The sequence below is a fragment of the Poecilia mexicana genome, unplaced genomic scaffold, assembly GCF_051168715.1.
Source record: "Poecilia mexicana isolate PSO_F unplaced genomic scaffold, ASM5116871v1 scaffold_17, whole genome shotgun sequence".
NCBI lineage: Eukaryota > Metazoa > Chordata > Actinopteri > Cyprinodontiformes > Poeciliidae > Poecilia > Poecilia mexicana.
This window is the reverse complement of record NW_028263386.1, coordinates 3,199,884-3,222,174: the sequence shown is the minus strand read 5'-3', so window position 1 is coordinate 3,222,174 and position 22,291 is coordinate 3,199,884. Positions and strand designations below refer to the sequence as shown.

The window sequence follows — 22,291 nt, the reverse complement described above, 5'->3', positions numbered from 1 at the left end:
ATTTTTTTCCAGCATTTGTGCGAAAGGACAAGCTGGATGAGCTGCACGGCCGCTCGCGTCTGTTGCTTATGCTTAACATGCATCCAAACACGGCTTTTTGGCAGCCGAACAGAGGGGCAGGCGCCAACGCCAGATGGGGTAGCGGAACGAAGTGTTACCGGAAATATGGCTGCGGCGCGCAAAGCACAACACGAACAGGAGCCTTTGGCAGATGAGCGATGGCGCCACCGAAAGAACGCAAGTAACGCAGGCGGCGAGTCCAGATGTGAAGCTGCGGGACGGGGGTCTACCAGAGGACACACACCTCAATCAGGAACAGGAACTCTGCTTTTACACAGCAGCCGCAATGAAAACACATGCATAAGAGCTAAATAAGTAGCTAGTAGAAACAACAAGAAGAGTCGATTAGATTGGAACCTTTCACTTCAAGTCACAAACTTTGATCAGTTATTAAAGACATGTTTATTATTTCCTTGAAAAAAAGATCATAAAATGGCACAGGAGAAGATTGGTGGACTTTTACAGTGACTTGAATCTGCACTATAATAATAATCAATTAAAGAAATAAAGCTGCCACTTGAGATTAAATTTGGATAAAAACTTTAACCACACAGGAGGTTGTCTTAAGACCCGGGAAGCATTTGCTCGAGCTAAGATTAAAGTTTTCAAAGCAATAAATATAATTTTAATTCATTTAAATTTTTATCCTCCAACGCAAACAGAACTGGCTGGTCATATGTTTATCTTTTTCAAAACAAAGATTCTTGAAACATTGTTAACTAGTTTTAAACCCAAAACCTGGAAGCTTCGTCACATTTTCTTTCCTACATTCAACATTTTTAATCTAAGAACACACAGAATAAATTTTATTGATAAAAGAAACTGTAACTGAAACTATAAATCTGAACTGCATCATATGAAAATCAACTTAGGAATGAGGGTCTTTTAGTTAGTGGAAAGAAAACTTTGAGTATCTCCTTTATTCAATATTCAGGTCCTTCGAGGAACAGGCCGAGTCTGAAGACTTGGGAAAACCAAGTCAATTTAATCACTGAATAGATGAAAAACAGAAAATACCAGAGGCGGAGAAGATTCTCCCAGAGATGCTCAAGACTCTGGATATTGTGGGTCTGACTGGGTTGCATGTGTTGTCAATGTTGCTTGACGGATCGGGTTGCTTGAGGCAACATCCATAAACCGATCCCGATCTTTAGGAAAGTTCAGCATAAAGAGAGTTCAGGCTTCTGCAGAGACACGTTTATCAGATTTCTGGAGAGGTTTCTCTTTATGGTGTCAAAAACAACAAACGCTTGCTAAAATACAAAGGAGTTGTTTTCTAGTAAATGTTTGACTTTTCAAAGTCGAAAATCTCAGAGTATTTTCTAGAAAATTTCTGATATTAAATATAAAAATTCAGAGGTTTCTTCTAGTGAATGTCTGACTTTTCAAACTAAGAAATCTCAAAGTGTTTTCTAGAAAAATGTCTGAGTTTTTTTGCTGAAATTTGCCCTAATATGTTGTCATAAAAACCAGCAGATGTTGTGAAACTGAAAACACCACGACCAATTACAGTAATGTTTTCTCACAAATGAACATGTCCAACCTTTATCAACGGAGAATTACACCACGAGTTCAACTCGTAACGGAACATTTCAGACCCAGAACAGTTTCTTTACACTCCAACAAAATGAATTACGACCTCGACTGCCAGCCAATCGGGGCACAAGCATCTCTCCAACAGCTGCGTAGCGTGTCGGGCAAAGCTTTCCCCATCAAAGAGCCATAAAACGGAGCTTTTAATGGCAGCGAGGGTGGCTGAGAAAACGGGAGTTGGCGTCGGGCGAACAGACGGCATCTGACACGACAGGTTAATGAACGCCGGAGCCCCTGCCAGGATATTCAGACGCTACGCCTCTCACTGACTGAGCTGTGGGCAGAAGCGTGTCAGCAAACTGAGATGTTTAATGCTTCCACATGTGGAAATGTCTCCAACTGAAACTCTGCTCTGAAGAGAACGGCTTCAACAGAGGATGAATGTAAAGAAAAATGTCTAGTGAAGCTGTTAATTACCAAACGCCTCATCAGACTTGAGTTCAGGTTTCCATAGTGACGTCAAGAGCAGCTCAAACCGTCTCTACAACAGCTGCTGTTTTCAGAATATAACTGAAACGTTGTCAAAGTTTATTTATATATATATAAATTTACAACAACCTCAGCTGATCAAAGTGCTCTACAACAGCACAGGTAGATAAAATTCAGCTTGGTAAAAACTTTGGCCATGAAGCTTTCTGTGACGAGTCCGAGACAAACAAACACAAACTGCTGACTTCATTTTTGGATTTTAGGAAAATTCTGCCTTCATTTCCTATTCATGGACCTTTTTTGAGCAGCTTTTGGTGGTAAAGTCACTGCCAGGCAGGTTCTGGTCTGTTTTAACATGCAATTCGTAGCTTGAAGGGTTTTGTTGTGTTTCGATTAGAATTAATTATTATTTCCAAATTATGAGCAGAGGTCGTCAGAACATGGTCCAAATAATCCTGCTTAAAGTTTTGCTTTTCCTAATCCATGTCCACCTCCATCTACCACCGATTGTAGCATCCACAGGGAAATCCAGCCACTCCAGTCGTGTCCAACACCACTGCAGTCCTCAAAACGTTTTGAATCTGATTTATCACAACCTGAAATGGAGGCCAACAACCACAGAACAGTAACAGTCAACCAAAGGCCCGACCCGATTTAAGGCCCAGGTGGAGGCTTCGTACCATTTCAGACGTTCTGAACCTCTGAGGCCGACGTTTTGTTTTCTAAGACACACGGTGGAAAAAACAAAACATTTCAGAGCAACGTCACCTGTTTTGTTATCTGCTTTCTCCAACAATCCAACAAAAACGAAACAAGCTGCTTTCAGTCTGACTCAGGGAACGAAAACAGGAGACATTTAGCATTTAATGTTGATTTATCGCATTATCTTTCATTTCATATCAGAGACAAATAGCTACAGATTTATCACATTGTTGGAATCAAACCATTTCCAACTCGCCCTCTGGTTACCGAATTGACAAACTAAACTGAAGGAACTTTTTTTATTTTATTGCAGTGGCTTCGTTTTTGAAATGAAGCAAAGAAGAAACTTCCTGAGGAACAATGGTTTTTACATCTGACATGTTCCTGCTGATCACTCAGATGGATGTGATCAGTTCCCTCATTGTTTATGCAGGAGGTTTTGTTCAAAGTTACATGATGAAACCGGATGAAATGCAGCTGCAGCTGTTAGGATGGGCTCCGCTGCCCTCTGTTGGATCACTCCACCAACTGCAGCTTATTAAAGCAACAACAGCTCCTCCCACATACATTATATATATTTGAAACGTGCAAATATAACAAAAAATGTGTTTCAGGTCAAAATAACATATGAGGCACTAAGAAAAATAACTGAAAATAACAAACAAGAAAATCAAACAGAGCTGGTGTGGGTTTAAATTTACTAATTTTAAAAGAAATGAAGGTTTTTTTATGTTAAATTTACAGGAATGTAGCCAAGTTATACTCCAGTACTGTAAACCATAAAGGAAAGGAAATTTAAGAATATATCTATAACTGTTTAGCTAGGAATAAATTGTACATTTATACATAAAATAATACAAAAACTCTTAAAAAAAGATGCTAAGGCCAAAACTGTGTCTCCAGTGATGACTTTTGTAATTATTTCATTTTTCTAGGAGACAAAGCGATTTACCTGCATCAGGTTAGCAAAACCTGAACTTTACATGCAAAACTACTACAAATCCTACACATTACCAATGGTATAACTTACCAAGTTACAGATTTTTAATAATATATTTTGCTTTTTTAAATAATTTTGTCAGCAAAAACATGATGTTGCTGAATAACATAGTGTGTGTCAGTGTGTGTACCTCTGTTGGACAGCTTCTCCAGCAGGATGCGGAAACGTTGCACTACAGATGGGGAGACGTCGTAGGCGTAAACGTCCCTCACTGGAACAGAGTGACACCTCCCAAACATCCCATCTGTCAGCACAGAAATACACTTCATCAGCCAACACACTTCCATCTCTGCCATTTCACCCTGAGATCACAAACTAGTCACTCAGTTACAGCACAGACAATCATCAGTGTCACGCATTTAAAATGTGAATTCCTCATGAATCGACTTCGCTTTTCATAATTTGTCAAGTTTTCATTCAGTAGGGAATCAAATTACAACCAAATATACAGATTATGAACTTTATCCAACAAATTTCTAGGAGAAATACATGAATGTCAAACCAAAACTGCTCTGATCTCATGAGGTTCTAGTGTGAAGAGAATTGACGGTTTTCCCAAACAGCTTTTGGAAAAGTATCTGCTTACACTTAGATAAAAAATAGAATAAATGCAGAGTTCCTGATGGTTAAGAAATAAGAAAAGTGTTTTACAGTAAGGCAAAAAAAAAAGTGTTAAAAAAGTTTTCCAATAAAACAAAAATAACCCTGTAGTTTCATTAGTAAACTATTAGACAATAAAACAGTAACTGACATGATTAAAGTTGCAAAAGGTTGAATTATCAGCCAATCAGAGTCCTGCTCTACTAACAGGAAGCTTTTGCAACAAATTTAAACTACATAGAGAGACAATGAGAGTGGAAACCCGGCCTGCATGCTTTTAATGACTTATTGAACAAACTTATCATGTTTCTTATTTAATAGAAACACTGCAATTGTGAAATTGTATTGACAAAGTTTTGGGCACATTTGTAGTAGAAATGCAGCCAGTGTGGAATGAGGAGTGAAATAAAGGAAATGAGAATCTCTGAAGGATAGAAATATCTAATAAAACTATCTTTTACACTTCTAGGGATGCCACAGAAAATAAACGCAGGGTTAAAAAAATCCCTCAAACACAGGGGCAGAGTTCACAGAACGCCTTCAGGGAAATCCAGTTGGCTGCAGAAAAAATATCACACTGATGAGAGGAAATGATCCACAACAGACAGGAACTCGTTTCTAATCAGTCTAATTAGCCTTATGTGCAGAATAAACACTAATCTGTCTGATACCCTCAAAAACCCTGCAGAACAAATGATCCAAAAGTAGATTTTATGCTACAAGTTATAAAGTAAACATGATTAATTTTTTCTTCCATCAGATGAGACGAAACCTCAACCTCACGGTTTTAGTCGTGATTAAATAACTCTCGCAGACTTCGAGTCGACTCCATTTATCCTGGTTTGCCGTAACTCAGAGCTGGGCCCGTTTTCTGGTGATTCATGGTGCCGATTAGAGCAGATAAAAGATTCACAAGGCTATTCTCAGAAACACAGGCCCCGTTAGGACGAAGGAGACGGACCGGGACTCATGAACCGAATGTGGCGGCAGCAGGTTAAATATAACCTGCAAAGGATGCAGATCGTCAGTGAAAACTCACATTTATCCAGACCTGATCATTTACTCTGCACTGCATGCTGGTTGGTGAAGCTTTGCTTTAAAGTGGATGTCAAGTTAAAAAGATTAAGCAGTCTATTTGAGTTTTATATTTAAAGGAAGAGCTGAACTACAACTTGGAAGAGGATTTGACTTTTTGAAAGTTCCAATTGTTTTAAATTAAAACAAATTTAGGTTTAGGTTTCAAAAACACTTGGCATACTTAAAAAAAACAATAGAAACCCTGTAAAACTTTAACTTATAAATTTATGATCCATTATTCGAGGATTCACCTGTGCAGGTATTTTTCTGTAGAAGGTAAATTCAAATTATTTCTGAATCTTTTCATAGAGAGGATCTAAAATATTAAGAAAAGGCAGCTGAAATACTGAGGCGCAATGCTATTGGCTGGTGTTTGGAAAGCAGCCAATCATGGAGTGCCATTTATTTTCCTTTGCACTGATTGGCTGTAGATGCTAGCATCATGGTAATGCTAAAATGGTTTCCACTGTGTGTAATAATTAATGTGTGTTTAAAGCTGGTCTTACAGGATCTTTATTTTAAATCAAAATCACTGATTTTTGATATACTTTAGAAATATTGGAAAGGAAATTTGCAATATTTTTTCATCTTTAAAACCTTTCCAAAAATCCACCTTTAGAGGAATCAAGATGGCAGAAAAATAAAATGCATACAGATTGGAAACAAACATTTTTTGTCCTTTAAAGAACTTAAATATCTCAATATCAACAGACGCAGACATAACTCATAAACATGATCGGTCATTCGTGGTTATGCATGTCAGTAAATTTTTGCTATTTGCCACATCCAATGGATTTGACATCAAGTTAAGTTGGGGCAGCAGTGTAGTAAACGTAAGACATAGAGTTAGCATCACTTAAACCCAAAACCATTTCTGCAGAAAATTTGCAAAAAACTCAAAAAATGAGAGGATCTATTAATTTTGCCTGGATTTTCACAATTGTTGAATTGCAAAGAATTGGAAGGACCGTTAAGGTGCATTTGGAGTTTGAACTAAGAAAATAGTCAGTTTTTCTAAAACTAAAACAGCATAAATGGCTGGTCCAGGATGAAAAATCGCTTCAGTTCTAATGGACTCCAATGGAAATTGATGGAGTGCGCAAGCATATTTTTTTACTTGTGTAAGATGGTAATTTGATGACAACACATCAAAGCAAAGGTCAAAATCAATAACCCATCAGCCCGCTGAACACACAGAGGGTCAGTTTGTCATTCTGTGTCAGCTGCCCTTTAAGTAGCTGCAGACCGAAGAAACGCTTCCAGAAATGTGGGGATGTCATTTCTTTAATCACTCAGGCTCTTAACTGCTGCTTCTTATTTTCATATTTTAGTTCAAAGAAAAGACAGAAAAACTCAACAGCTCTGAAGCTACAACTGCTTCTTTGAACCTTAGATACTGCTCTTAACTTTGGCTAAAAATGATAAAGACCAGAATAATTTTATTTTTATCAATTAGATGAATGCAAGTTTTTAGACATTTCAGGTTTTTGTGGAATAATTGCATTGAATTCCCACAAAAAATATATATATTTAACATTCCATAGAAAGAAACCTGTCCATCCATCTTTTTGGAAATGTTTTATTTTTCTTTATCGTAAAACCAAAACAGACATACATTTAAAAAAGGCAAACATAAGTTTTTTCAAAAGGTTATGCATTACTTGCAGCTCTAAATGAGTTATTTAGCTGGTGTAAGGGTAAACATATATTTTTGGATTCTGAAAGCTGCAAAATGCAAAACCAGCTGAAACTGGACTGTCCAACTACAAACACAAACACAGGCAGAAAAAACCTGAGATGTTCAGAGATGCTTGAAAGCTGCAGATAGAAACCTAACGATTATAAATAACAACCTGCGTGACATTCTGAGACTGATTGTGTTTTAGAGACGGGATGCAACAGGTCGCAGGTGGGAGATGAGACAGTCGAGCCGCACGCCTCTCACACTGTTGTCATGGCAACGCCGACTGCAGGCCTTCTGGTCTGGCCTCTCACAGCTAATCGAGGCAGCCCAGATTAGGCGAGGAGAATCAGAGCGCCGTTTGTCTCCAAACCGTCTCCTAACGTGGATCACAGCTAACATTTTACCTGGTTTCACCCTCAGTGCAACATTTGGTTTAAAATGTGTTTAACACAGAAAAATGTCTTATAGGTGGAATAATCGGCCGTGAAACTGGGGTTGGATGATACGGACTTAAAGTTTTATAACTACATTTTGTGGTGCTATTGTGATAACAGTGAGAACTATTTATTGCATCTTCTTTAGGTAACTGTATGGCACAGTAACCTCAGGCCCACAAACACAAACACTGCTCTGGAAAAACATAAAAATGTTTATTTATTGATACTCTCGTTGAACAAAAATTAATCTGAAATAAGGACAGTTTAGGATTTTTTTAATACATCATTTAAGTAAAATTTATTGTGACAAAATAAATCAAAATTCTTATAATAAATGATAAAAAATACAATAAATGCCCAACTCTAAGCAGAAGTAGTACTTTTTAAATCAATATTAAGGAATTATTGGCCTTAAACAAGTTCCCATTTCTTGCTGAAAAGTTATTTGTGAGTTAAATTTCTCTTATTTCAAGTGTCCTAAGACATTTTCTCTAAAGACCAGATCAAAAATACTATATATATTTGATACTATATTTTAGTATTTAATGAGAAAACCCATTGAGAACCAGAATCTGATGATGTGATGCTGGTGATTGGGTCACACCTGGTGTACGACTCTGTATCGGTGATGCTGAGCGAACATTTCCATCTTAAACAGAAGCTGCTGCTGAGTTAAAAATCAGGAATGACCTTTGAGTGATCAAAGTTTGATTCATTAAATAAAATGTGCAATAAGAAAATGCAAAACCAGATTAATACACAACCTGACATTTATATTCTACAGAGTCATTGACTTTTTATTGATGTAGGGAAACATTTTACTTTTTGCATTCAAACGTCATGTTTGGGCGGTTTAGGGACAAATGATGTGTGAGAAGGGCAATCAAGTCCTGATAATAGGATTATGTTCTAACAAAGAGCCTAATTCAAGTCCATCTGGTTCATGAAGGACAAGCTAACAGCTCTGAGGATTTCTGCAGAGACGCAGCCTCTAATACACCTAACAAGATCAAACATGGTTCTGGAGAATCATTAAAGTTCTGGGAAACAGGGAAAAATCACTCCTAGGAGTGGTGATATATTTTTATTGCAATAAATATGCAAAATCTGGATTAATGATGGATGTAATTTGTTAAAGACTAGTATTGTGGCTCTTTCACTTATTTTTTCAGGTACTTAAACCATGTGCAAAGTTTAAAATGTTCACATTTTCTGGTGTTTTTTTCATGAGGTTCAAGGCCCGGGGAAATCGATTCTTCAATAAGAACAAAGTTTTACTATTTTCTCCATTTTTTACTTCCGTGGGAGTATAAATAAAAATCAAATGATGATTAAAATATTAAATGCCATTATCATGTGCATTTGCTAAAAAAATGTTTTTATTAGTGGTGGGACTTGATTAAAATTTTTAATTGAGTGAATTGCAATGTTTGTAATCAATTAGTCGCATTTACATTTGCATGATACAAAATGTTATGAATGCAGCTTTTCTACTTGTATAAAAAAAGCAATTCACTGTGGAAAAATCTGCACAGTAAAATCAAATTAAATGAAAGCTACACATTAAGTCATTTGTATGTAACTGGTGTCCTGATGGTTTGTATGAAATTGTAAACAGCTGATTAATCCCCCCTGACTATCTTAATGAAAATAGGTGACTTCTGAAGACACTGCATTTTATTTCAGAGTATCTCAGTAAAAGAGGGAAGAATGCAAAGGCAAACGATACATAATTTGAAAATAAACAACTACTTCCTGCCAGGCGATCCCATAAGATAACGATAAATGACAGAGTTTGTTGCTCCAAAGCGACAAAATGTTGAATGTATGAACTCTTCTGTAAAGCGGAGTAAGATGTCTATCAAAAAAAGCTTGAAATACATGAATCGTTTCTAAATAAACCAAATGAAAATGTAGAAGCCGCTCAAAAAATGTCATCAGTTACATGGACAACATGTTCATGATGACCTCTACCTGCAGGATCCAAAACGGGGAAGCTGACATTTTGAGATTAATGTAATAGTTCAATAAATAAATAAATATAGTTCATAATGAAGTACCCAGTGCTTGTGACGTCCAGTTGACCCCTGTGACCTTTGGCTTTTGTCCATCTAAAGACTCAACGTGAGCAGATACAGAAGGAGAAAAGGTCAGGACCCTCTGACTGATCCGCAGCTCGACATTTTCACCAGAAAGCCTGGATGTTAAAGATGGCAGATAGGCTGGAAGGGTTGGAATTACACAAGAACCAATAAATACACAGATTATTGTAGAAAGTCAATTAAGGCAGCTAGATGCTAAAACTTACTCTTAAACTACTTTACTATCATATGATTATCAGAAGAAATGTTTGTGTTTCTGATCTGGATCTGGCCATTAAAACCTCCTCCAAACGTCCCAGAACCAAGCAAGTCTCTTCACATGGAGATTAAATCCGGATTAATAATCCAGTCAGTCAGTGTAATTGGATCAGATGAAGGCGGTGAATGTGTTTTCTATAACAAGGCAGATATTTCTGCAGTGTTTGCTCAAATGTGGCCGCCATGATAAGCAGAGCTGCTGGTTTTCAGAGTTTATTCCTCCCTCTTTAATGGAAGGCCGCTACACAAACCGTTATGGGAAAAATGGTTGTTTTTACCAGAAAGATTCAGTTTCATTTACCGGATTTTACCTTGATGGTTGAATTAGGAAGCCAATTTAGAGTTGAAGTGGTTTTCAACAATAGACCCTGCATCGACCTCCCTAATATTTTATTTTAAAGTATGGCCGTAAAGTATAAAAGTTTATACTTTTATACTTTACGGCCTCATGCTGTGAGTGGTTGAAAACAGAAGTCATAAATATTTGCCAGTAAAGCTGATTGTAATTCTACTGTCTTTAGTAGTAAGATACTGTCTGCTCATTGGTACTTAACACAACCCCAGTTCTGATGACGCTCTGGTAAAGCGCCCGTCCAGCAGTTTGTCCATCCAGCCGCTGAAGCAGCTCAGACACAAACCTGTACTGATACCAGCAAACAAACAGCCAAACTCACCTCACATGACTCAGCTGAAACAAACTTTTCTGCCGAGTCATCGTCTTTAATATTCAGGTCTAGGTAAAGCCGAGCTGACAGGTGGCCTCACCACTGAATTATTTTATGACAATCATTCAGGATAATTAAAAACTGAAATTCTGTTCCAAATTTCTAAAACAAACAGCTTGAGCCTAATTACTGAATGACGTGCAGAGACAGAGTTTCTAATAAATAAAGAAAATCTGAAAAACATACAATTAAAAGCTACAAAACTGCTGAAATCCCTTAAGATTTCAGTAATCAAAACATATTTTCAGGTTAAGCTTTCTATGCATTTACATGTGAAAGGCATAAAAACAGTATTTGCACTCTAAAGCTGATTAAGGGACGTTTTATGGCCAAAATCTTTGAACAAACAATGTTTGCAAAACTCAAATTAAATATGTTCTTCAGCTTTTGAGGTCAAGAGGTTTTACAAGTGATTTTATTCTCTTTAAAACCCTACAGCGACCTAAAAGTGCTGCAAAAGGATAAAGTATAAAGCAGAGGTGATTCTGCGCCTGGATGCTGTTGATGTTTAAAATGTAATCTAGTGAATTAATGGTCTGAAACTCTCACAGACACTTTTTTATCCCACTGCGATGAGACGGGATGGGAACCGAGAGGAAACGCAGAAACAAAGGAGGATTTGATAATAAAACATTAAAATCTGGGCGAACAAGTACATAGAGTGAAGAAACTGCAATAAACGCAAAACTTATGAAAGAGTTATTTAAGTATGTCATGAATTTACTAAAACTGGAATTCAACATGAGTAATTTATTAAATATAGAATTAATTTATGTGAGACCCTGGTGTCTGATTGGCTGTTTCAAGCAAATTGCAGTTACAGAAATAAATTTGCTTAATGGAAACACAGCAATTCTAATTTTTTCAATAAAATATTTTTGCAGTCGGTTGAACAGAAACATTTAGGTTAAATCGTAAAACTGTAATGGACTCAATAGATCCACAACTGGATGTTGTCTACTTACGGAAAAGACAAAGATGATGGTTCTGCTTTTTTTTTAACGATTTATTAGTGTGAACTCGTGATTTTAATTGTTATACATAGCTCTTTATTTAACATTTTCTCACATGTGTAATGGAAACCCAGCTACTGTTGGCTTTTCATCCAAAACAAGCTACTCCAAATCTGCTGCTTTATGATTTAACAGTCATAGAGTAAATTTGGTCTTTCTCTCTGTGCATCTTCTAAAACAGTTTCTTTCTAAGGGCTTCCTCAGTGTGTGATGAAATATTTAGGGCTAAAGACGTGTGGGTGACATAAAAAGGTCACCCAGAGCATCCACAACACAGACAGAGAGCTAGCCTTTAGCTCTGCTAAAAATAAAATGACTTCATCACCACACGAAACAACCTGCGTCCTTCTCTCCCCGCTTCTACTTCACTGGAATAAGATTATGGGTGCATCTAAAAAGAACGCCATCAATACGGGAAATGAGAGAGCTAATGAATTTACTGCAAACGTACAGCTGGATCCAGGCTTCTCCACCGATAAAAGACAACAGACGGCGATGTTCAGTTATCTCTGTTGGCTCAGATTTCTGCTCTGCTATGTTTACGAGTCCAACAGCTGAATCCTGATAATCAGCACTGATTTCAAACAAAAAGATAAGCTTTTTGTTTTTAAAAAAACCTTCCCATAGATAAAAGAAAATGTCTTTAAATTTAGTTTGTTTTCAGTTTCATTTGTTTTCAGGTAAATTTTCAGTAATTCTCATGACTCCAGAGGACAGAACAGGGAAATCTTGAGCTATACACACCTTATAATGGAAAATATCTGCATAAACACAAACAAACAAAAAATAGATTTCTGGGCGACTCATCTTGAATCAAACACTTTACATAAACTAAGCTAAGGTGATTTGTGTCACTTCCATATGTGGAACTAAATCAGAAATGTATCTGATAGTTTTCAAAGCTGAATGTCATGTTGCATTTATCCGGCTTTTATGTCGCTGATGTTGGACACGCATCATAATTCTGCACCAGAAGAAGCCACAGGCAGTAAATCTGGACGCAAACAAAGCATGAATGAAGCAGTGGATGAGGTTAATCTATGGAAGAATAATGAAGAACTTGATTTAAGTACTTGTGATGATACTCCTGTTGCTCATCAACCATCCATCCATAAACAGCAGCATCCATCATTACTTCCATAAACAGAAAGCTGCTGTGTTATGGCTACGTTCTTCTTCTGTGCATTGCTGTCACTTTTAATTATTAATATGAAAAACTATGCAGAAAAATCTGATTTCAGCATCAAGACTTGCTGTATGAAGAGTTTAAGCAAAACTGTCCTGAATGTTTTGCTTAATCTAGAATCTAGACTGCAACACATAAACTAATGTTACCAATGGAGAGGAGAAAGAATCTGGTTTGGCACTTTATAAAGATCAGTCTTAAAAACACAGTTACAGACAGAAGACTGTCGGCCCTAAATATGGCTACATGACCATGCTAAATGTTAACGTCTATGACAAGACAGCAAGAAAAAGACAAACAATATGGCTTGTGAAGAAAGCTTCTTTTTAAAAATGAACCACACAGCAAAACATGTAGTTAAAAACACAAAACCACAGGGTCAAGAAGAGAACTGGAGCGGTGATGATTTGGGTTTTTCACTGGATTCTGGAGTCAAATGTGAGGCCAACTCTATTATTTTCTTGAAAGAAAATAATAGGGGTTCCACAATGGCCTAGTCAAAGTACAGAATGATCAAAGCTGTATGGTGGGACCGTAAGGAAGCTGCAAATGTCAAAGAATTGAAACATTGGAAAGAGAAATGAACCAAAATTACTATAAACGAGGTGAGAGAGAAAGAAAAATGTTTTAATACAGGATTAATTCTGTTACTCTGATTATATTTTTCTGTACAACCACTGTGCCTCAGAAAAATGGTGAAAAACAGCATTTCCAGAGGGTTCAGAGTTCAATATACATACATGGAGAAGAAGCATTCAGCTTCTATTCACCACAAATCTGGAACAAACTTCCAGAAAACTGGAAAATATCCAAAACACTGACTTTCAATCAGGGCTAAAAACCCAGCTGTTTACAGCCTATCATTAGCATTAAATGCGTCTTTATTTCTTGTTCTATGATTGTTTCTGAAATGTTCTATGCAAACAAATTTGACTTAAATATTGACCTTCAAGTCTTTTCCACAATGACATAAAGTGGAAAAGGTCTTAGAAACTTTTTGAAAACATCTGAAGATGAGATTTCTTACCGTTGACACAGATCTCGTATGAAGAACACAACTCGTTCTCAAACAGGCAACCTGTCAGAGAAGCAGAAGAATAAGATGCAAATGGATCAGTTTACTAAAGTTATACCAATGGTGCATTACTTTTTTAATGCCGCATCACATATTATTGGTAGCAGAATATTAGGAGCTCAAATAGGAGACTTGTATGCAGTGATGCATACTTATAAAAACCAATAACTTGGTGTTTATTAGACCTGTAGGTCTGAAATGAGACACAGCTAGTCAGCTGAACCTGCTGTTTAGTTCTTCCATAAAAGAATCCATTTCCAAAACTTTCTAACCCAATTTCAGATTGTTTTTTGTTTTTTCATTTCCAGACAGCAATATGAGAGTTAATGACTTACTAAGACATCATCTCTGTTTTCAGCTGCAGCTTCTTATTGCTACATTCGTCAGCTGTGGGCAGTAAATGCTTGCAGTTATCCTAAATTAACTCTGGGGTGAGGAAGAACAGGATGATGCATCAGTCCAGCTCCTTCAGAGCTCTCTGGGGAGAGAAGAAGAATAGGCCATATTTTATTCTGCTCCGCTTACAGGAGACCTGGCAGAGAGCAGGACACCATCGCTGAGGTTTAATCTGCTTCCATAAAACAAACTGAAATCTTTCTGGATCTGGAATTATTTCTGAAAAATCTCCAGCATGCAACACACACTGGTTTTGTTCTTATGAGCATTTATAGTCTTTTAATCTGATTGTTTTGGATGCTATTGGACAGGATTGGGCGTTAGTATATTTTTGGGAATAAACTGAGCTGAAACTGAGCCTCACACTAAACTGAAACAAAGATGGAGTTTTAATTCATTTATATTAAAAAAATGCAATATACTAAAAGAAAATTAAGGGGTCGTGTTATGTAAAATTGACTTTTTGGAGTGCTGCATCATCACAAAGCAGTTCTCCTCCGAGACTCCCCTACTCAGCTCCTTCAGACTAGCCAGCAACAATTAGCAAACACCTGGTGGAACTGCTGAGCTCATTATAGGAGCTGCTTCTCAGTGAAACGCTGTTAAAAACGTTGCTAAAGGGTTAATAGAGGAGCCATGTTGTGATGGCTTCCTGAAGGTGGAGTTTCAGAAAGGGCAGGAGCTTCTTAAAGACACAGAGGCCCAATTTCAAGACGTTAAATTACAAAGAAAAGTTTCTTTTCAGTCATATTTGATATATTCAGCATTTTTATAACTGAAGGTAACAAAGTTACCTGATTATGCTATAAAATGGCACCATCTGCCTAGAAAGCACATAATACTGACCCTTTAAAACCTGATTTTAAACTTTCAATTTTAAACTCTTGTTACAATAAAAATCTGAAAAAAATGAATATGTATTCCTACCCCTCTACTCTGATACTCCAGCATAAAATCCAATCAAATTAGTAAAGTCCACCTGGTGTGTGTGTGTGTGTGTGTTGTCTGTTTAAAGATTATTATGCTCTAGGAAAAAATTCTGTAACTATTATATTATAATAAAGTGTTTATATTGTCACTTTTTATTCAAAGTGATTATAAACTTTATTAACTTGAAAAGCTGTGAATAGCTGTGTAAAAAAAGCTTTCAGAAATCAATCCGTCTGACTATAGAAACGAAGGCCGTTAAGGTTAGTCTGAGAATAAACATCTATGCAAATTAAGAGATGCTGTAACCACGGCAACACCTGCTGCTCTCAGAAAGAAACTCTCTGTCTTTTCAGGGATCAAAGAGCAGCAGCGACCGCCAGGCTCCTGGTTTCACTACCAAGCAGCTGCACATGTTCACACCTGAGAGCCTGAACGCCACAAACTGCTGCAGGCGGCAGACAGAGAGCCTGCAGGAGGCACACTGATCTCAACTTTAGTAAAAACAGCTAATCCTTGAATTTGAGCCTCAAACAAGAACTCACTTTGGAAAAACTGTTATGTTTAATTAACCAGAGCCTTCAAACACTCACAAATGTGTTTTTATGATTCCATAGTAAGCTTTTCCAATCCTGTTTTCATTCCTGTCCTGATTATTACTGTGGGAGTGAACTCGCTGACCTCTGGGGTCATTTTCAGAAAATAACAGAATTTAATGAGGCGGTGAAGGAAGAACATCAGACAAAAATCTGAAGGATTCATAGGACTAAAAATGTGATTATGTAAAAAAAAAAAAAGTCAAATGTATTAAAATCTCATCTCAGTCAGCTCTTGTAGCCCATTAATACTCAGAACAGTGTTGTTTTTTTCCATTAAGTATGGCTTATTCCTTACAGTCCACAGAAAGAAAAATCCCATTTCACTCAAGAGAATAAATCTTTATTTTCAATTTTGCAAGCACCAAGTAATGAACTCAGAAAAACTGCACTTTTTATTTTTTGTAACTTTCCAACAGTGTCCCATTCCACAAAAGAATCTAAGAAAGCTGAAACATTAAGAGGCGCAGGTCCATTGAATATTAAGGGAAAAAGTTTTAAAAATATTAATTATTCTGTCACCAATAAGTCTGAAAGTTAAATCCAAGTTTTAGCAATAAGCTCTTAAAAAAGACGTTCTTTTCTACCGTCTTCTCCATGCAAGTTGAGGTTATAACAAACAACTGCTTCATGTAAATATAGAAAACCAAATTATTTTTATAAAATAATCCTCTAAGGGAATCAACATATGATACTCTGTTAATTAAAGCGAACATGAATTAGTTTGTGACGGCTTCTTTCTCCAGTAAAGATGTATTTATGGAAATCATTTACAATACGCTTTTTCATGTCGTTGAAATGAGAAACGGTTTGTTTTATTTGTGGACATCAGTATAAATAAACACGTTCATGCTTCGCTGAAAGCAGAAATCTGACTTTCATTAGCAAAGCATTGAGCCACTGGTGTAGTGTTTGGATTAATTCCTGCAGAGCCGCATTAAAAGAGCAAAAATACATGAGATGGGAAAGGAATCCAAAGTGGCTTACCCAGAATAAAAAGGAATTATAATGTTGGAAAGACGAACGATGTAAGCCTATTTTGGCAGAAGGAAGGTCTTCTGACTTCCATCAGAATATTTACCAGCAGAAAAATGTATTAATTACAGTTTACACTGATATCCCAGTCTGAGAACTGGGTTAAGACAAAGACAAGAGAAGCGGATTGATTCAAATATGATTTTTTTTTTCAGCTGTTTTTGTCTGAGTGTCCAAACTTTTTGCCCTGGGGACCAAAACTGGCTAATTTAAATTACTGGCAGGCCATGAAATTCATTAAATTAAGAAAATCCAAAAATGTGTTTATTATAATTGTTTTATTTATATAACCAGGTGAGTTATGGAAAACCAAATCTTATTTAAAATAATGGATCAAGCAGCAGTTTTAGTTTAATCTACACAAAAAATATATTTTTTTATTAAATCTATACATCATTAAAAAATCCAAAATTATATTTTAAAAAAAGGCTTCAGACTGTTTCCATTTCTTTTCTGTTTTGTTGGCCAAATTTTTACCATTGTTGAACTGTGGTCAGCGGCTGAACAAAACAATTTCAAGGGCCACAAACGGGCCCTGGGCCAAACTTTGGACAGCATGGTCTGAGCTGAATAAGTGCTTTTAAACTGCAAACAAGCTAATTCATTATTATGTAGAACAATAAAGATGTTGCATAAAATAGAATAGCATTGCTTCTAATGCAACCTGCTGTTTTGTGGTACAGATTATTGAATCTGAGCCTTTCTGCAGCCAGGTGAAGCTCCGTCATTTTTCTCCACTCAGAGTTCCTGCTTCGGTTTTTCATCCTTTCTCTGCAGCCAGTTTTGTGCTGTGGGCCGCTGCCAGGACGGCCACGTTTCAATCAGCTTCACTCTGTGAGGGAACGGCGGCGTTCAGGCCACAGCCTCCTGGCAAGGCCTTTACAAGCACTACGTTTCCCACAGTGCCGTCTGTCGCCTTGCGTCAAACACCTGCTTCACCTGGGGGAGAAATCTGACGGTCAGACTGACAGCGGTGACCTTGAATAGATTCGTTTTACATCTCGTGAAGCAGATAATTTAAAATATGTTCTATTTTGTCCAAAGACTTGACAGTTCTTAACCTTTTTAAATAATAAAGAACCTGTAATGACTAACATTTATAAAATATATTAAGAAATAAATGTTTTTGGTGGAGGTGGATGGAAACATAACGCCTGCAGTTCCCCTCCAAAACAGCTGATGGCAGCAATGAAATACGCTTAGACTGCATAAAATTATCAATAAATGTGAATATTTTTGACTTCAAGAAAACATTTTCTGTCTAGCTAATTATTTGGAAAATGCAGACATCAAACATCTCTTTATACAGTGTACCTAAGCAATGGATTGAACTTATATACCACTGTTCTTGTCCAGGGTCACAACATGTGAAAGTTGGAATTGGACCCAGAACCTTCCGATTGGAAGAAAAGTCCTCTACCCACTGAGCCAGTCACTCCAATTTTTTCTAAAGTTCACAGAAACAGACATCTTGATTCTAAATGAAAATGCCTGTAATGCACTGCTACTACCACAGGGGGCAGTAATGTAGTAATTTATTTGCCAAGAGGAAGAGAACTCAGAGACAAACACAAAGCCAAAAACTCACTTTTCCAAATATATTTGTGTGAAACTCCTTCAGACCTCTTTGCTGATTAGTTCCTTCCTATTTTCAGGTTTCTCCTGAAAACACATCGTTTCCTCTGTGTTTATGTTTCTGGCTAGAGGACAAGAAACCAGAGACGCCAGAGTCATTAAAAAGCTTTTACCAACTTTGCAGTTTCATTTTCAGCTTTTCTAATGAACCTATCAAAGCATTTCCCCATGGCTGGTAAAACCGGCATGTCGTCCATGTCCGTGTTCCTGCACAAAGAATAGGCTCTCGCTCTGCTGGCCTCCTTTAAACATGTCCAATTATCCTTGGTGGCAGCTCTGGCAGAAACAATCAAACAGAATAGTATGCAACCAGAACATTAAGACAAGCATAAAAAAGTGAAGCATTTAGCAGAAAAAGCTGCACTTCACAATTTTGCAGAGAAATCCATTTCTATATAAGATGTTGCTCATCCAGACTGCCTAAATTGGCAGATTTCTGTCTTTCAAAGCAACAACATATCCATCCATCACGCCCCCTCACATTCATTTCTTGTGATCTTTTTTTTTTCAAGCTGTCAGGCTTTGTTTTCAGACTTGCTCTTATTGGACTCCTCTGATCTCAACAAGGTTAAGATAAAAACTTACCGACTAAAAAGCAAACCATGGGATCCTTCATGCATGTGCATGTAAAGTAAAATGTTTGCACAAAAAAGTGCATCTGAAAAACAAATTCAACACATCTCATCTGTTGTGTGGAAACTATTTTAAAGTGTAAACTTCCAGGAGTTACCAGCAAATCCAAGTATAATATAAAAGGAGGAGCAAACCCTGCAGGCTCAGAACGGATGCATGTTTTCTGGAGCTTTGATCAGAAACCAGAGATTTCAGTCAACACAGCCAGAGAAAGCAGCTTGCAGCAGGCAAGAACTCATCTGAGTGACAAGTTTTCCTCTAAAGCCATCGGCTTCAACACCAATAAACTGTTAGCTATTCAGGCAAGTAACTAATAAAGTAAACCATAAATGGAACAGCAGCTAAATGTTAAGTTATATTTATGGGCAACATTTTTTAAAGATAAACACGTTATACCTGGAAGCTCACAGGTTTAGAAAACAATAGTCTTGTTAGCGCTAAAGACAAATCTAAAACATTTCACAGAAGTTTATATAAAAATGAAAATCACAAACTTTTACTACTCCAATGCCACAACAGCAAACCTAACCTGACAGACAGGGCAAGGAGAGCATCAATTATAGAAGCAGCCATGGTGACTCTGGAGGTCAGGTGGGAATATCCGTCAACAGGACAACAAGCGATCTACAAAACCTTCCCTTTATAGGCGAGAGGCGAGAGGAAAGCCAGCTTGGATTGCTAGAAGCTAAGTAGGGGACATATTGACATAAGTTCCTCTGGTCAGATGAGACTAAACTTTGCGGCCTGAATGCTAAGCGTAAAATTCACCTCACTTGAGACATGGTGATGGCAGAATTATCCTGTGGGAATGCTTCTTTGTTCATGGGTAGCAATCCAAGAAGAAAATCTTTTAGAGGTGGAGGTTTACCGTCAAGTCAGACGATCCTAAACGAAGAGTCACAGCTACAGGTAAATGCTTTAGTACAGAGTGTGTTAAAGTGGCCTAATCAAAACCCAGATTTATTAAGACTTCAATATTACTGAAGTTAAACATTAAAAGATCTGCAGCAGCAATGAAAGGTGGTTCTGCATAGAACTGACTCTGGATCATAAATCCAATCTAGTTTGTAAAAATCTGGTTGTAGTTTATGCCTTGCTTTGTCATCTAACCAGAGTTAAAACAAACAACCTCTAAGAATATCATCCTGTCATGAGTTGTTCTGAGCATTTCTGCTTTTGATTTGCTTCTGTGTTAACGTGCATCTACTGTTTACCTCTAGTTTGCTTTTTATTTAACTATATTTCCTAAAATCATCTCCTTCAGAAATGCTGCAGCAAACTTTAGATAAATCTGACATTTTTACTCATTCAGCAACTCTGCAGCTTTCCACCAAGCTGGCCAGCAAGTCATCACATATAAAATGGTAATGAGCGTTGCCTAGGTGACGGTCACACCAGATCAAGCAGTGTCAGCCTTATTTAGGTCCAAGTTAATGATTAAGAAGTCCCACAGCTGAGCCTGTCCCATCTTTCAGTCCAGAAGGAAACCAGAAGGAAACTGAATCAGCGTCTGGGTCGGTGTTTACCGAACAAACACCATCTGATCGGTCAGCACCACACCGCAAATACAGATTATATATTCATGCAAAAAGGAAGATTGGTAACTGAAGCCTAGAACAACAGTTTTTCTTATAATGACCTAATGAGGAGGAAGTAGGGATATAGTGGAAAGCAGAAATAAATTATAAATGAAATCAAAAACAAAGTTGCTGGTGAGGTGGCAAAGAAAAGCACAAATTGAAGAAACAAAAATGAAACAACAAAAACTCAACATGTTCACACAACAGGCGAGCATACTGAAAAAAATGACAACCAGCTGCACTAAATCATGCAATGTGCATATTAATGCATATTAAGGAATACTTAGTGTCTGAACTATTAAAATAGGCAGTGAAAAGCTTTTTTAGACGAGGTTTCATGTATTTGCAGATGGTTGTGATCCCTGAACCTTCATGAATACCAGACATCCAGAAGCTTTCAAGTTTTTCAGTTGAATTTTCCCAGTTATATGAAGTTCTGAGTCAGTTTCAACTTTATGTATTCAGCTTTGGACTGATGTTTACATTAGCATGCTAACGTAAACATGCTGACTGTAAACATTTGGCATTCACAAAATGCTAAATGTTAACATTAAACAAATGTTTACATTAGCATTACGCATGCTAATGTAAACATGCTAACATACATTAGCATGGGTTTTTAGGTATATAAGACAAAACAAAACTGAAACTGGGCAGAACAAAAGTCAATAAGGAAAATATTAATACTAAAAATATATTTTTTAATAAATTGCAAGTGACTCAGGAAAAAAAATTATTTTTTTTATTAGAAAAAAATAATTTGCATCACCACCCTGAAAAAATGGAACATGTATAGTTTATCACCAATTTAATGTAATTAGAAGGCCTTTCTAAGGATTTATTTTTGCTATAAACAAAAACAAATAATCTACTCTGAAGGTTTTCTTTATTTAGAAAGGGAAATTATTAAAAAGCAACAACTGAAAGTCATTCCATGCAGCAGTAACAACAAAAATATAAAATCATAACATCGTCATTCATGAAGCCAAGCTGGATGACTTTACAGTTTCTGTTCAGCAGGTCACTACAGAGCACGATCATTTTATTTCTGTTTTACCATTTCCAGTCAGTAGAAAGCTCTCACTATGCATCCATTTATAAAACTAAAAAAAAAAAACCTTGCAAATCAAAGTTTATTTTGATCCATTCTGAAGAAAGAATCCACATAAAACCTGTTGCAGTAGGATCACAATAAACCCTTGCATGGATTTCTAGATGACTTTGACTCAGTTATTGGAGTTTTATGTTGTACAGAAGACGAGGAAAGCAGGGAAACTACTGGGTCACGATATCCTCACTGCTGCGGCTCCCTGAAGCCAAATTATTCCACTTTAAAATAGTGTTCGAATATTATTTTCACAAGGTCACGGTGAGTCATATTTGATTAAAAACTAATATACACAACCCACTGGGGACAACGTGACCCACTTACTTTTAATGTTAATGAAATGCTTAAGTTTAGGATCTTTCTATGAGGAGAATTTTAAAAACTTCTACAAAATATGTTGATTTTATGAATGTAATGATAACATTTACTTTATTTTTTAT

At 36.8% G+C, this 22,291-nt stretch overlaps 1 protein-coding gene across 1 annotated transcript in view; it reads right to left on the bottom strand.

Annotated features, from left to right (window-relative positions):
- Positions 1–22,291, bottom strand: part of LOC106906222 (receptor-type tyrosine-protein phosphatase N2-like) — a 184,641-nt gene that overhangs the window by 150,564 nt on the left and 11,786 nt on the right. The window contains exons 4-5 of the mRNA XM_088014782.1: positions 13,894–13,944; positions 3,915–4,028 (exon numbers count right to left, since the gene is read on the bottom strand). Coding sequence (XP_087870908.1) covers positions 3,915–4,028; positions 13,894–13,944 — 165 coding nt within the window. The remainder of the gene's footprint in view (positions 1–3,914; positions 4,029–13,893; positions 13,945–22,291) is intronic.